General features: G+C 35.4%; 1 protein-coding gene across 2 annotated transcripts in view; it reads left to right on the forward strand.

Annotated features, from left to right (window-relative positions):
• The window catches only part of cacna2d3a (calcium channel, voltage-dependent, alpha 2/delta subunit 3a), a 180,020-nt gene that overhangs the window by 100,576 nt on the left and 65,583 nt on the right, over positions 1–13,861 (forward strand). The window contains exons 12-14 of one of the 2 annotated variants that reach the window (XM_006631128.3): positions 5,677–5,755; positions 7,599–7,732; positions 12,085–12,102. In XM_006631128.3, coding sequence (XP_006631191.1) covers positions 5,677–5,755; positions 7,599–7,732; positions 12,085–12,102 — 231 coding nt within the window. The remainder of the gene's footprint in view (positions 1–5,676; positions 5,756–7,598; positions 7,733–12,084; positions 12,103–13,861) is intronic. The other variant, XM_015348334.2, reaches the window with a different exon arrangement.

Here is a 13,861-nt window from a genome sequence, read left to right on the forward strand (position 1 = left end):
AAGCGCAAATATACACCGTATAAGAGGTAATTATTTGTATAATAATTTGAAATAACGGGAGTTTGTTTTAAAATTGTGAATGTTATATGCATGCAAACAAAGAGAGGAGATTCCTGTCTCACGATGAACGAGGCTGTGATTTATTTCCTAAACATACAGAATACAGGCTGAGGAGCTCAGGAAGCTCCCTTTCGGGCTGTCTAAGGTTCTCATTTCCAGTTGCACCTGCACGCAATTATCTCCATCAGTTCAAGCTAATTACTTAATGATGCTAACAATGACAGAATCAGATCCTCTAGCTCTGCTTCAGTGTTGATGGCAAGAGGGGCTTATTTTGTCGGTGCTGAAAAGGCAGATTTTGTAATGCAGTGATATGTCTTTTGCAGGTCTGGCCTAATGGAAAACAGTGCCCTTTATGATCATGATTTTTTTTCCCCCACTATCCACCACCACCGGTGGATCTGAAATACGTTAACTCTAGCTCTCCTTTGTGCGATTCTGGGCAAAACACAGGCTCAAGTTTCAAACCGAAACAGAAGCAGCTCTCTTGCAAGTTTTAATCACGCTTGCACTCTCCTTACCCATGCCCCTCATTTGGACATGTAGTCTTGACCTTTACAGTACGTCCACTATTGCTCAGATGCAGATACATTTCGCACCTGAACTTGTTTCGTTTAAGGTTTACAGTTTTTTCATTTAACAGTAGAGAGTGCATTTATCATCCTGAAGAGCACAGGGCAGACTCGACCATGGTGCTCCGCACAGTCACTTTCCAGAGTGGCATTCCATCACCCAACCTAATTTGTGGTCCCATTCTTTTTACGTGCACCTACTGTACAGTATCTTGGCATCGTCCCTAAAATGTCTTCTGCGAGATTTTGCCAATTCTCGAATATATATGAAATTTTACCAACAGAAGGACATAATTTTTACATGCTTCAAAAGTGTTTTTTTCCTATTTTAGTGTGATCAGTAAACTTGAGTAGTCTGCTAGCAAGTCAGATGACAGAAGCTAGACAGAGAAGTGGCACTAATCATATCACCCCCAGTCTGAGCATTCACAACTTTTCTGTTTTCAATGTTTTTTATCCATTGATTAGTTCTTAGTCCAAATACATACCATATTTGTTACCTTGGATGTTACCTTGGATGATTATAGCCTTTAATTGAAGAATGAAAGATTAATGTGGAATTTTTACCAGGCCACAGCCAATATGAGAAATAAACAAAAGAATCTTATGACAGTGTTTGCTTTCCTGAATCGTCATAATTTCTATTAAACCTAAATGCAAAACAGGCATTAGCTCTCAAAGTTTGAAATCTGGAAAATGTAAGAAATAAAATTAGGATTAGAGACTACAAAACTGTGCCTTACCATGCAGAAATAAAATTCTCTGACCTCGTTCCCAGTTTTAACTCTACATAATTGTGTGAAATGTGGATTTGAAAAAAGAAGAATGTCCGTCTTCCCTTTAAAAGTTAATATAAAATCAATTTCTAAATTAGAGTATACATTTGCGGGATGCATCAGGTTTAGAACAATATCTATGTTAATATTTATTTCTTATTTATAAAGAATATTGTAACATTTATATTTTTATTTACTTGTGTTCATTTGTCTTGTTAGTGGATGAAAAATTTACCTTTATTTTCAAATATGATTATGGATGATTAGAGATTTACAGACAGTATCAACTACATTTTCAGGCAATTAAATTTCACATTAGTAAGAAAAAATGGAAGGACCAGACTTTCCATAACGAAAATTGTATTAGTTAAAAACCTTATTATAGTAAATAACCAATGAAATGGCAGTATTCTGCAGAAATTGAAATAAAATCTAAATTGATTAAAATGATTTTTTTAAGAATCTTTCTGCCTGTTTGGAGCTTAGGTTTTATTTTTATTTTTAAGGTTTATCTTGGGACCCTGTTACACTTAACTTCATTACGTATGAGGCCTATTAAAATAAAATGATTATCTGTACATTAAAATCAATGCACTAAACCCTTCAGAGCGACTGACTGAGTGGTTACGTCTGATGATAGATTGTCCTGTGCGAATGGTGTGTATTTCTTTCAGAGTTCATAGGCCTTATAGAACGCTTATGTCCCATTATGGTCTCAACAGCAGTTTATGCCCTAATAAATCAGGGGAGCTTTGCAGAGAAGCTCCTGACAGTAATGAATCCTTCTGTTGGCATTTCCACTTCACAGACACGAATAACGAAGCAGAGCTGCCCCATCTGGCTGCTCTGTAAGAGTCAAGTCACAGAAGGGGGAGCGTGCCTCCCCAGGCATGACAAAGGTCATTGCGTGTGGCCGTCATGAGCAATAGCAGCCCGCGCTGTGAATGACAGTGCAGAATGAAGCCGTTTATGAGCTTTCATCATTGTAATTACCTTTATTACTCGCGCTGTCAGGTCCTTGTTTTTGTGTGTTTCTTTTCTTCTTCCTCAGAATGTTTGCTAACAATGATTTCCGGCAGAATTCGACCCTAACCTTTCCCCTCCTTGTCCCGGGCAACAAAAATTGATATTGCCTGCAAGTTCTAAAGATTATGTTAATGTGGCTTGTAGTACTGTATTGCAGTATTTCTTCTTTTGCTTTTGAATCTTGCCATTTTGTAAATTTAGTAGTTTACTTCATGATGTGTCCTTTTGACACACTATATGTTAAATAATTTGTCATACTGAGAGTTATCGTTTTAAGTATGGAGATGTGTCTTTCATTATGATACTATATGCAGGATCGAATGGGAGATGAAGTTCAAATTTCAATTTGTATTTTTAATATATTGCTGTCTTCACCTACACCATTCAGTATATAGTAAAAATGTGACAATAAAGAGCTAAACGAATGACTGACAATCCAAGGAGCTTGTTATGGCAAATTCAGGTTTATATTGCAAAAATTCCAAAATTGTTTTCTGCTGGCATTTGGACATTCCAGATTTCAATGCCTTCTGTATGAAGTTTGCATGTTTTCTTCAAATTCATATGAGCTTTGTCTAAGGGTGTTTTTTTTTTCTCGCTTTCTAAATGTGGCTGAGCAACCTAGTGGCTCTAAATTGTCCCTGGGTGTATCAGATTGGAAACAGATGTACAGTACATGTATTATACAAATGTAAGAGATAATGCTGTTACCATCTTTCATCCACTGGAATGGCTAGTAATATTTATTTTTTATTTTTTATTATTGTACATGCAATAATAATAATACATTGTATTGTATAGAAGTTAGAAATTATTGGACTTCATTTTTGCTTGAAACAGTAAAGATGGTCATGAAGAGAGAGCACAATAAGTTAAATGACTCATGTACTGTATTACCCTGGGAAATGTTGAGGATATTTTGGAATACTGGATCTAAAATAAGCACCTAAACAGCTGTGCACCCTGAAGCACAATCCAGTCCAACATCTGGGTAATGCAGGACTGATTCTGGCAGCCCTGGTTCATTGACTCCCCAGTGCCAGGAAGGGCAGATGGAACTGCTCAAGCTCTTTTTTACATTTTGGGGGAAATTTTAGATGAAAATTGGGCAACACGAGTGTTCTAGAGATTCAGAGAGAAGCTGAATGTGGAGATCTGAAGCAATAGACTGCCTTTCTCAGGAGAGTCCTAGGTTCTTAATAAGCTACTTATGAAAATTCTATTTTGTTTGCGATTTGAAGAGCCTAATTAAGAACCCCTAATTTCTATCAGAGAAGCAGAGAGATGATGAAGGTTAATAGTAAACCCCCAGAGCCTCTTTCATTTCATATTCATTTGCAGGCAGAAATCAGGTAACAGTTTGGCGCTAATTAGCTCTGTCTATTAAATATTTATTCTGTCTCAGTTGAACTGCAGGGATATATACACATTTTGGGGCTGTTTACAATTGACAAATATAACGCACGTTTCACTGATTCAACGTGGAAACTGTTATAAGAAGCAGCTTTTGAGGATCAAACTGACTACAGACCGCATAGTTACATTGTAAGAACACTGTGCTGAAATCGCTGTATGTGATAAAGGATGTTGTTTTTCAAAAGATTTGTAGACATAGAATCACTGATACTGTAAGTCAGAGGAGATCTGTATTTTTTAACATTATGTATTTAACATTTACAGTATGGTGTGTCCTTTAACTAACTCTTACAAAGATAATTTCAATAACAAAAATGAATGTGCTCTCTGAATGTGTGTTATTTACTGTATATGTAAAGCTAACTAACTCCGTCTGGAACTAAACTGTGGGAGAATGATTTTGAATATCATTATGACTTCATTAGGTTTTTAAAGTAGAGATTCACGCAGCTGCCATGCTGAATTTGCAATATGAAGCTGATGTACTGTATGTGTCTCCCATACATTTCTCCCTAATGTGAAGTACTGTACTAACAAAACTGTAGGTCCTCATATTGTACAGAATTGAAGAATGCCTACCAGAGAACATTAATCCCACTTACGCAAGGATATTTCATACATGTCTGGGTATAGAAACATGTTGTATTCTGTTCTCTAACATGTTGGTCACAGTCTTCAATTTTCTCACACAGGAATTACAAAGATTAGAAGATCTGGATTGATAATATCATATGATGATACTGCTGTCTCTTAAGCTACATTTACCTGATGACACACTGTAGAACAACCTTTAAGGCTTTTTAGAGAACTACAGTACCAGTTTGTTATTTATTGCATTGATAGCAATTCCTTTTCTTTGAACCTTAACACACGTTCTCCACTATCTGGTTGGATACCTTAGTTGCCCTTTTTTATTGGAGTGGTATTTCTTTATAGGAAGCTTCAGTGGATTATGTGTTCTTTAAGATAGACTGTAAGCCATAGATATCAGTGACTCATTTAATTCTCGTATGGAGTTTGTTAGGTGAAAAAACTTCACATTAAATCTATGGTAATTTATATTGCTGTTGTTTTCTTTAGAAAAATGTTCTATAAGTAATAGTTACATGGAAAATATCCCCTTTCTGAAGTAAATTTCACTTCAAGCAGCAAAGAGACCACAAGACATTATTTAATGCAAATTAGCATGAATAAAAAACTCACTTTTAAATTAAGCTCTTGGACATGTTGGCAAGATCTTATACTTGTACTGTTTATTTATTTCCTGATGAAAAGGCATGGTATATTTACACACTATACATCCATCATATTACCAAAATGCCATGAAAAATGATTCTTCAATACCCATTTATTCTTGTGTTACATACAGTGTGTCATAATTATTTATTTTTCAATAAAAAGAAATCTCACATTGAAATCTTTTCTCTTGTGTTATATACTGTATATGGCTATACTTCTAGGATCGTCAAAATTTTAAATATGCCGTTTTCTTAATTTGACAGATAGCAGAAGACGGATGTCAGAGAGTTGGGAAAAACTATCGTCATTTTCACTGAATATATCGGTGTCTGTAGTCAAACAAACGTCAGTTCTTTTATGCAAATCCTAAGAAGTGTTTGTACAGTGTCACAACATGGTAACTGGATTGGAACAAAGGAACTCTTCATAAAATAAGCAAGACAGTAATTAACCATTAGCAACAGCAGCAAACAAAATGTGGGAAAATGTGGACCTAGTGAATATAGGATTTTTGTTTCTGTAATAAATTGGAAGCTATCAAAACTGATTAAAATGACTGACACCTAATATCTGTTTCTACTTTTCAGGTCCGCATCTTCCCCTACTTAATTGGACGAGAATCTGCCTTTGCTGATAATCTTAAATGGATGGCTTGTGCCAATAAAGGTTTGTTTGCTCTTCAGTGGAATAAACGTCCCGCTCTGAGTCATTCTGTCGTTCTGAGTTGGAGGAGATTCTGTGAAAAGCACCCAAAATAATCAGAGTCTACCCTTCACCTTAGCCTGCAGTCTAATACTGTTTAAAATAAGGAAATGCCATAATTGTTTCAGTAGGTCATTGCCAAGTCTCAGCACAACACCATATAAAATACAAAATCCAAACAATAAAATCAATCCATTTTTTTTTCTGTGACTTGACCAGATATCCAAATCCAGGTTTGCTTTGTGTCAGATTAAAGAGCAGTTTATGCTCTGTAAGGCTCACAAAGCTATTCTCCAGTAAATTCCTGAATACAGTATTTCTGCTTCTTTTTTTCTTTTAAAGGATGTTGCCTTTTTTGGTCTGTGCTGCCCCACCTGAGGAGAGATAACAGCAGGCATCTGTCTACCTCTTACAGCTTTAGATCATGCAGGCAGTGAGAGTTATCGCCATAGATGTGATTTTATATACTGACTCAAATTAGAGTGGCTGCTGTTTTTTTTTAATAGAGCTTTCTAGCTCCAATACACTGAAATAGGTCTGGCCTTGGTCCCACATTGTGCCATACAAGGGTTATGGGTTAGCTTCTACACTGAGGATATTACAGTATTTAACCATGGTTAGGACAATCCGTTAGTGTGATTAGAATATCCTGTAACTTCAGCGCACGCAGAACATCAGAATATATTAAAGAAAAATATATAAAGAGATGAAAGTGTAAACATGGGTTTGGTTCGAATTTAAAGTGAACATGTTCTGTTTTACTGATACTAGTAATAATTCATTGCATTTTTGGCAAGAGCCCTTCACTTATATAGATACAGTATGTCTGTATTTCCTTCTTTACTTATATGTACATGTACCAAAGCTAATTTTTAAAAACGTTTTAAAAAAGTATTGAAATATTAAAAACAGCAGCTCATTAGGATTAGAAATCCTTTTATTTCATTCAGGTGTTCTACAGTACATGCTGCATAGTTACTGTTTGGTAACGATGCAATGATCAGAACTATAGTAATGATCGTCACAGGAAATGCCATTGTTTAGGGAGCACAGTGATAGGCCTGGAAAGCTGATCAGGGCTGGAGCTGAATAAATGCTCTGCAGTTTAAGCTGTGGATGGGTAGGTCGCAGCACAGTGCTGTTGTGGAGGTCAATGGCCCTAAAATCAATTTTCCTTGCAGTGATTTTCCCCATGGATGCACAGCACTGATGGAGACAGTTTGCAGTGTTTCCAGCTGACTGGATTCTGGACAGGAAAGTCCTTGCTTGGAAAATGGATCACAGGAGAATTTGAACTAGCTCCTTTTTTTTCTCCAGGAGCTTTTAAATAGCACTTTCTTCTTTTCTTCCCCTTCGAAAACAGTTAATAGAAAGGGCGGATGTGGTAGTCGAGCTGTTCTAGAATTATAATCTCCTTTTCTTCACAGAAAATGCCAAAAGGAAAATATAAATTCAAACACACTGAGAGCTGACCGGTGGTGAAATAACTTGGGAGTTCAGCCTAGTATTATTTATACTGTGCTTCTTAAAATAAACTGAAATTCCTCAAAGAAAAATTGATTTCCTACTGAAAAAAGCAAACAGATAATGAGATCATATTCTTTTTTATTTATAAGAGGAATTCCAGAGCACTGCTGTTTAGTGTTCTTGTTTTACACTTCTGTGAAGAAGCAGCCTACAGTATATTTAGAAACAAAATGTAGATGAAGTCAATACTGCTCAAGGGCAAAGTGTACATTAAAAGGAAATACATTTTTTAATAAAAAACTACATAATGCATATAAACAATATTTTATTTCTATCACAGGTTATTTTACTCAGATCTCCACCCTAGCAGACGTTCAAGAGAATGTGATGGAGTATCTTCATGTTCTAAGCAGACCCAAGGTTATTGACCAGGAGCATGACACTGTTTGGACAGAAGCATACATTGACAGCACAGTGAGTGCTAACATTTCCTTTCTGGTGTAGAATAAGGGCAGCAGAATGCATAGTATTGGTTTCTGTAGTATGCAGAATGGTGCTTCTTTTGCATTTATGTGATATCCTAAGTACATTATATAAGTAGAGTTTAGTCAAGTTCAGTAGCTCTCAGGCTATATTTTTATTAAGAAATAATTTAAAGTTTCTTCTATGGACAATGACTAAGCCCAGATGCTTGTTATACTGTACACAGCACCACTGAAGTTGCAGAAAGGACAAAAAATGTGCATTGTGTATTTTGTGTGCATGGAAGCTAACAAGTAGCTAACAAGTCTTGCACGGAAAATAAATGTAACACAGTCCAAGTGGCTCATGTGAAATCTTAAGAGCTTATTTAATCATGGTTTAGGCTTTGTTTTCTTTTTTCAATTCAGCTCCTGTGTATACAGGAACATCTGCAGTGGCTTATCAGTGCAATGAGCAATTTCCCTTGGTTCCGTGAGAGATGTTAAACTACACTAATATACTGTACCAGAAACTGAATTAACCAAACATCGTGTTGAAAATGCTTTAGGAAGCTCAATAAAAGGTGTTGTCACTTATGAAGAAGACAGGGTGCCATCTGTATTGTGTGGCATGACTTAAACTGAGTATTTGGACCCCACTTTTGCAGCAGATGGGTTCATTAAATTTAATAGCCCCATGAGCATTTAGTAGCAGTGTAAGACGCATGTGAAACATACTGTGACACTACATGTTTCACCCCACGGTCATTATCACTCTGGCAAAGATTATAGATAGCTCCACTGCTTCTTCAGTGTTAGACATCTGAGTAACAGACTTGAAACTAAAATGTTCACACTCCCTGAAGCCTAAAGGACAATTAGCTGAATGAAGAGAAGAAACATCATATTATCCTTTACAAAATGGTTGTTGTTTTTTGAAAGTGCTGTGCTTTAAATTGCTTAAAACGAATCTGTTCACATTATCAGCCTGTATTTGTGATTGTCTGCATCTGAACTGTTCCCCTCAACTCCTTGTTCTTGTGCAGCTCTCTAGTGTGTTCTTGGGTGCAGGCTTATAGTGGGGTGTTCAAACATTGTAAGCTATCATTTGTGTCTTGTGTATGCCTGTTTTCCTTTCTTAAAGTTTTATAAACATGATTAGATATATTAAATATACAGTACAAGCACAGAAATCATTATGTAATTAGTGTATGATCATGTTTCCAATAATTAATATGACAACTTTCCTACAGCAACAAAAACATTGTTTTGTTTTACATCGTAACTAATGTACCAGTTTTTGTACAGCTCTGTGTGGAAAATGCAAGACTTTACAATTCTTGGTAAAGTATAGGGTGGTTTAGGCAATTTAGGCAAATAATCTAGTAACGCCACTGACATTTTTTAATGTTCCAAATAATGGTAGATTTAAAATTGGAACCTGTATTTATCCTTCTTTTTCATTTACCAATGGGTATACTAACACACAAAGACATTTGCAAAACTGGGAATTTAAAAGTTTGAGGTTTAAGATCTGCTGCTGAGATCATTACAAACTCTATGCCCTAGGGCCTAGGAAGTTCATTAACTCTTGTATTACTTTTCATAACACAAGCGCATGACTGTTAGAAATGGAAATGCTTTTGTTCTGTAGGTTTGAAATGCAAATGCATGTATCAGTAGAAGGATTCATTTTCCATCTTGTGTTGTTCCTGCATTTAAGAATGCAGTGGTGAGTTAGCTTGATTTAGGCTGTGTAAAACACTTCTGCTTTTTTCATATTTATGTTAAACATTGCTAAAACCTTTGAATACTGCCTGCTGTTGCATAGCTAATTATGAAGTGTTCTGTTTAGCTAATGATGCTAATAATGTCTCATTCAAAGAGCACAACTGATTGTCCTCAGCAGATTTTTTAAAATGCTGTCTGTGCTGTGTGCAGTCCATTTTAAGTACAACCCTCTCTCTTGTACTTTTCTAAAAAAAGATCCTAAGAGGGTGGCCTTCGTCCGTTACTTTTTGTACCATTCTCGTGCTAATACTTAGCAGTGTTCATGGGTATGCAGGAAATTAAAACTGGCCTTTATGTTCCAGATTTTCCTCTGCATGTACTGTTATGGATTTGGCAGAACTATGTTTTGCCTTTGGAAAATTGAGATTCAGTCTTAATGCCACAGTATGTTTACTTCATTCACATGTATCCCAGAACAGTTCTCAGTTTTTTTGCTATTTTCCAGGTAGTTCTAAATATTTAGAAATATTATTTTTCCTCTTTTCTGCCTTGAACACAACCTGCTCATGACAAGTAAAGAACTCTTTAAGAGCAACGTGTTTAACGTGTTTTACTTTTTAATGTTTCTGCAACATATGCTATTAATATCTTATGGTGCAGGGATAATGATGTTTTGTTTAAAGAGCTGCCTGCACTTCATTAAAGATACAATTCACCAAACATGTAAATAATGATCTCACCGGAAATAAAGTGTGGATTATGAATAAAGAAAAGAATTAACACTCAAACTCAGAAATACTGTATTTCTATGTATGAAACTTGATTTTGTATTTTAACCATTGCATAATTTGCTACTGGGCACAAGACTATCGTTAAAAATTTGTATGCAGGATTTTTAAAAATATGTGTTCAGTGAGAAATGTAGGCGAGCTAATGTTGCCGAGAACATCACAGTCAATAGGTGATAGATGTCGTATGTGCTGTAATTACATACTTTTCGGCTGAGCAGATACCAGTGTGTCTCTCCATATTCCCTATAGTGCGTGCACAGGCATGTTAAGTAATTTCTATCATGTTATATACTGTATACATTCAGAAGTACATTTTTTTTATTTTAGACCTAGAGAAAGCCATTGCCTTTACTCTAGCAAACTGACTGTATTTGAAAATGCACTAATGTAGAGTTAACACATTAAACCATTTCGCTTTCTAGCATGATGATATTAATGTGGCCACTTAAAATAATGGTGCTACACAATGGAGTGATTCTGGAGCAGAGGACCAGGTGTCATGACCTCTGGATACAAAAACCTGTGCTGCATCTCCAGTAGGAGCGGCATTATTTGTTCTGTGTGTGTGATTGAACAATTATAGACCATGGGAAGGTCGTGGAAGTTCCCCTCTTACTGGAACTTCATTGATTAGCTGCCTTGAAATTTTAGCTGCCTTCCCAAGTTAACCCCTATTGAAAAGCACTGCCAGCTGACTTTGTTGTAGTGGTTTCTCTGAGTGCTACTGTACTGTATGCCGTTGAAATCTGACTTGGCATCTTTAAGATTCTTGCCTATCCTGGGTTTTTTCAGCTATAGTCCCCTTTCCCCTGTAACAGTGGAGAAATTTCTTTTTAAATGAGATTTTAAGTAATCAGGATTTGCTTTATTTTCGCTTTTATTTTCATAGTGAGTGCCAACCACAACAAAGACACGTATGAGAACCTTTCATCAGTTCTGTGACAATGTTTTTTATAGTTCTGCAACACCCTCTCTCCCTGTTTTTTTTTAAATAAGAGGACATTGCTGTATTTATGGCAATTCAGTGGCTAGGAATTATGGCTAGTAATTAGTGAGCAGAAGTAGCTGTTCCTTAGAAGGGTTTTTGCAAATTTTAATAAACAACAAGAAGTCCTCCTTTATTGATTTTGATGTGTTTCTATTTCTATTATAGAATAAATCCAGAAATACAATTTCCATAATCCTGCATTCTTATGAAAGTGTAAAATGTCAAAAAGGCACGTCACACGCATTAGCTTTATGTTTTGTTCTTCAGCCTAACATGCATACACATAATTTAATTGATTTAACTGTTCAGTAATGCTGGGGTTGTTTTGCGTTTCCAAAGTGATTGCAGGTTGTTTTCTGTTGGTTTTAAAATGTTAGCAATTAATATTCCCATTATGGCACATTTAAAAATATTAATCATACAGTACATCACATCCTCTGATTAGTGAGGGTTAGCGGTTGCCATAGTTTCATTAATGATGGCATTTTGTGTCTGGCTACTGCATTAAATCAGTCAGAGCTATACTGTACCAAGCTGATAAAACTGAAATCTAATTTAGCGTAAATAAAGTCCTTCTGTTTGCTTTCACAGTCATCTCTGCTTAAACAATAGTCAAATTCTCTTCTGATTTGGCTGTGTTTGTTCTCCAACAACTCATTTGGGTGACAAAAAAATGTGTAAACTTTTTGTAACAGTCTGCTATGTACTGTAAAAAGAAAGTTGGCATAGTATTTTTTTATTTCTCCCAGTCTTCTCCACTATGGAAAAAAAAGAGAAAGAGAAAGGTACTTTCTATTCAGGTTAAATTATAGATGATAATTATTTTTTGTTTTTTTAATTTTTTTTTCCTTTTAGCTTCCCCAGGCCCAACAGGTAAACCCTTGATTCCGATTTTACTCCATTGTGTGTTCATGTCCCATGTGCTGTTTGGTGAGAGTCATGGTTACAATGTGCTCAGGCAGTGGTTAGAAACATCAGCTGCACTTCCAGTGCTCATTCTGTGATAAGCTGTCTGTTTGATATCCGTGTCAGTAGGGCTTTGTTTAAGCTGTTCACTTTAACATTCCACATTGTGAATGAAGTTTGATTTGCATCAAATAGTGACATTGCCATCCATCACTGCTTTAACTTGGAGTCTGGTGGCTTACTTGTTGTTTTGCTTATCTCCACCATCAAAGCTTACTGGTTTGGCTTATGTCTTCAAAAATATTGTGTCTTTGTGCTGCAGACTGGTATTGATAATGCTGAAGTTTCAGTCTCCCTTGAGACTCAGCGGTGTGAAAATGTAGAATAATTTGTGTATTGCAACTCTTTAAAAGACGTTTTTTTATCGATTGACTTTAAAAACGGTTTCTTCAATATTACGTTTAGAATACTCCATTTGTTCTCTATTTACTCTGTTATTGAAAAAGCGAGTCAATGCACAATCAGTAACATTAATCCACATAGTTCTTCTGAAATTTAACTTGTCCTGTCTGATTTGTAATTGCAATTGTTCGTTTTGCTTTCCAGAAAAAAAAATCTAGAGTAGTTTTTGTAGTAATTCAAAGCAGACTTTTACTGCATTAGATTTTGTAAAAAAAAAAAGGATTGCTATGCCAATGCAGGAAAAATAGAAAAAACGACTGTCTGAGCAAGGAAACATTTTCATTTTTTATATGTAATAATAAAATGAGATGATTGTTGTTTTAAAATAAAGTAGTAAATGCAAGTTATAAAAATAATTTCTTTTTATACAAAATAAAATGGATTAGCCTGCAACAGCTACAAAAAGACAAACCTTATTTCAGGTTTAGTATGAAACAGAATTGTGTTCTGTGAAGCAATGATTGCTTCACAATCGAATTTAATTTCCTCTATGTACTGGATAAACACACGATCTACTGTACAGTATATTGGGAATAACAACAGTAACAATAGTAGTACGTTCTGTCCATTTCACAGCACAAGAAAGCAGAACTATCATTACAGATTTCTAATTCTGCTTTGTGTCTAGCAATACAAAGCTAGCTGGTTCTCCTATTTGTTAATATTGTTTATTAATATTAGTATAGTTTTTTAGGGCTTATCGTATCAGTGTGACATAGCAAACTTTACACAATGATACAGGTACTGTATAGAAGACACCACTTTCAGGGTTATGGTGTTTGTTTACTGTAAACTGTATAGACATGAATGATGAAATTATTTATATTGATTAAAATAATATAATTAATGCAATTTAATATAATTATACTAATTAGTTCCATCTATTTGATGACAATAGAAAGTTGAACTACACACCCTTACTGAAATTGCAGGTTTTTGTGATATAAAGCCAGAAATAAAGATAAAACATGTCAAACATTGTTCCATCTTGCAACCATCAAAATTCAAGAGAAAAAAAATAAAAATAATAATTAGGAAAAATAATTTAAATTTAAAAACCTAAAACACCCTGGTTCCATAAGTGTGCCTCCCCAACTAATACTTTGTGGAAGCACCTTTTGAATTTATTACAGCAGTAAGTCTTTGTGAATAAGCCTCTATCAACTTTGCACACCTGGACTTTGCAATTTTATCCCACTATTTCTTGCAAAAAAGTTCAAGCTCCTTCAAATTGCCAGGGGATCTCCTGTGCATAGCCCTCTTT

Source organism: Lepisosteus oculatus, chromosome 4, assembly GCF_040954835.1.
Source record: "Lepisosteus oculatus isolate fLepOcu1 chromosome 4, fLepOcu1.hap2, whole genome shotgun sequence".
Taxonomy (NCBI): Eukaryota; Metazoa; Chordata; class Actinopteri; order Semionotiformes; family Lepisosteidae; genus Lepisosteus; species Lepisosteus oculatus.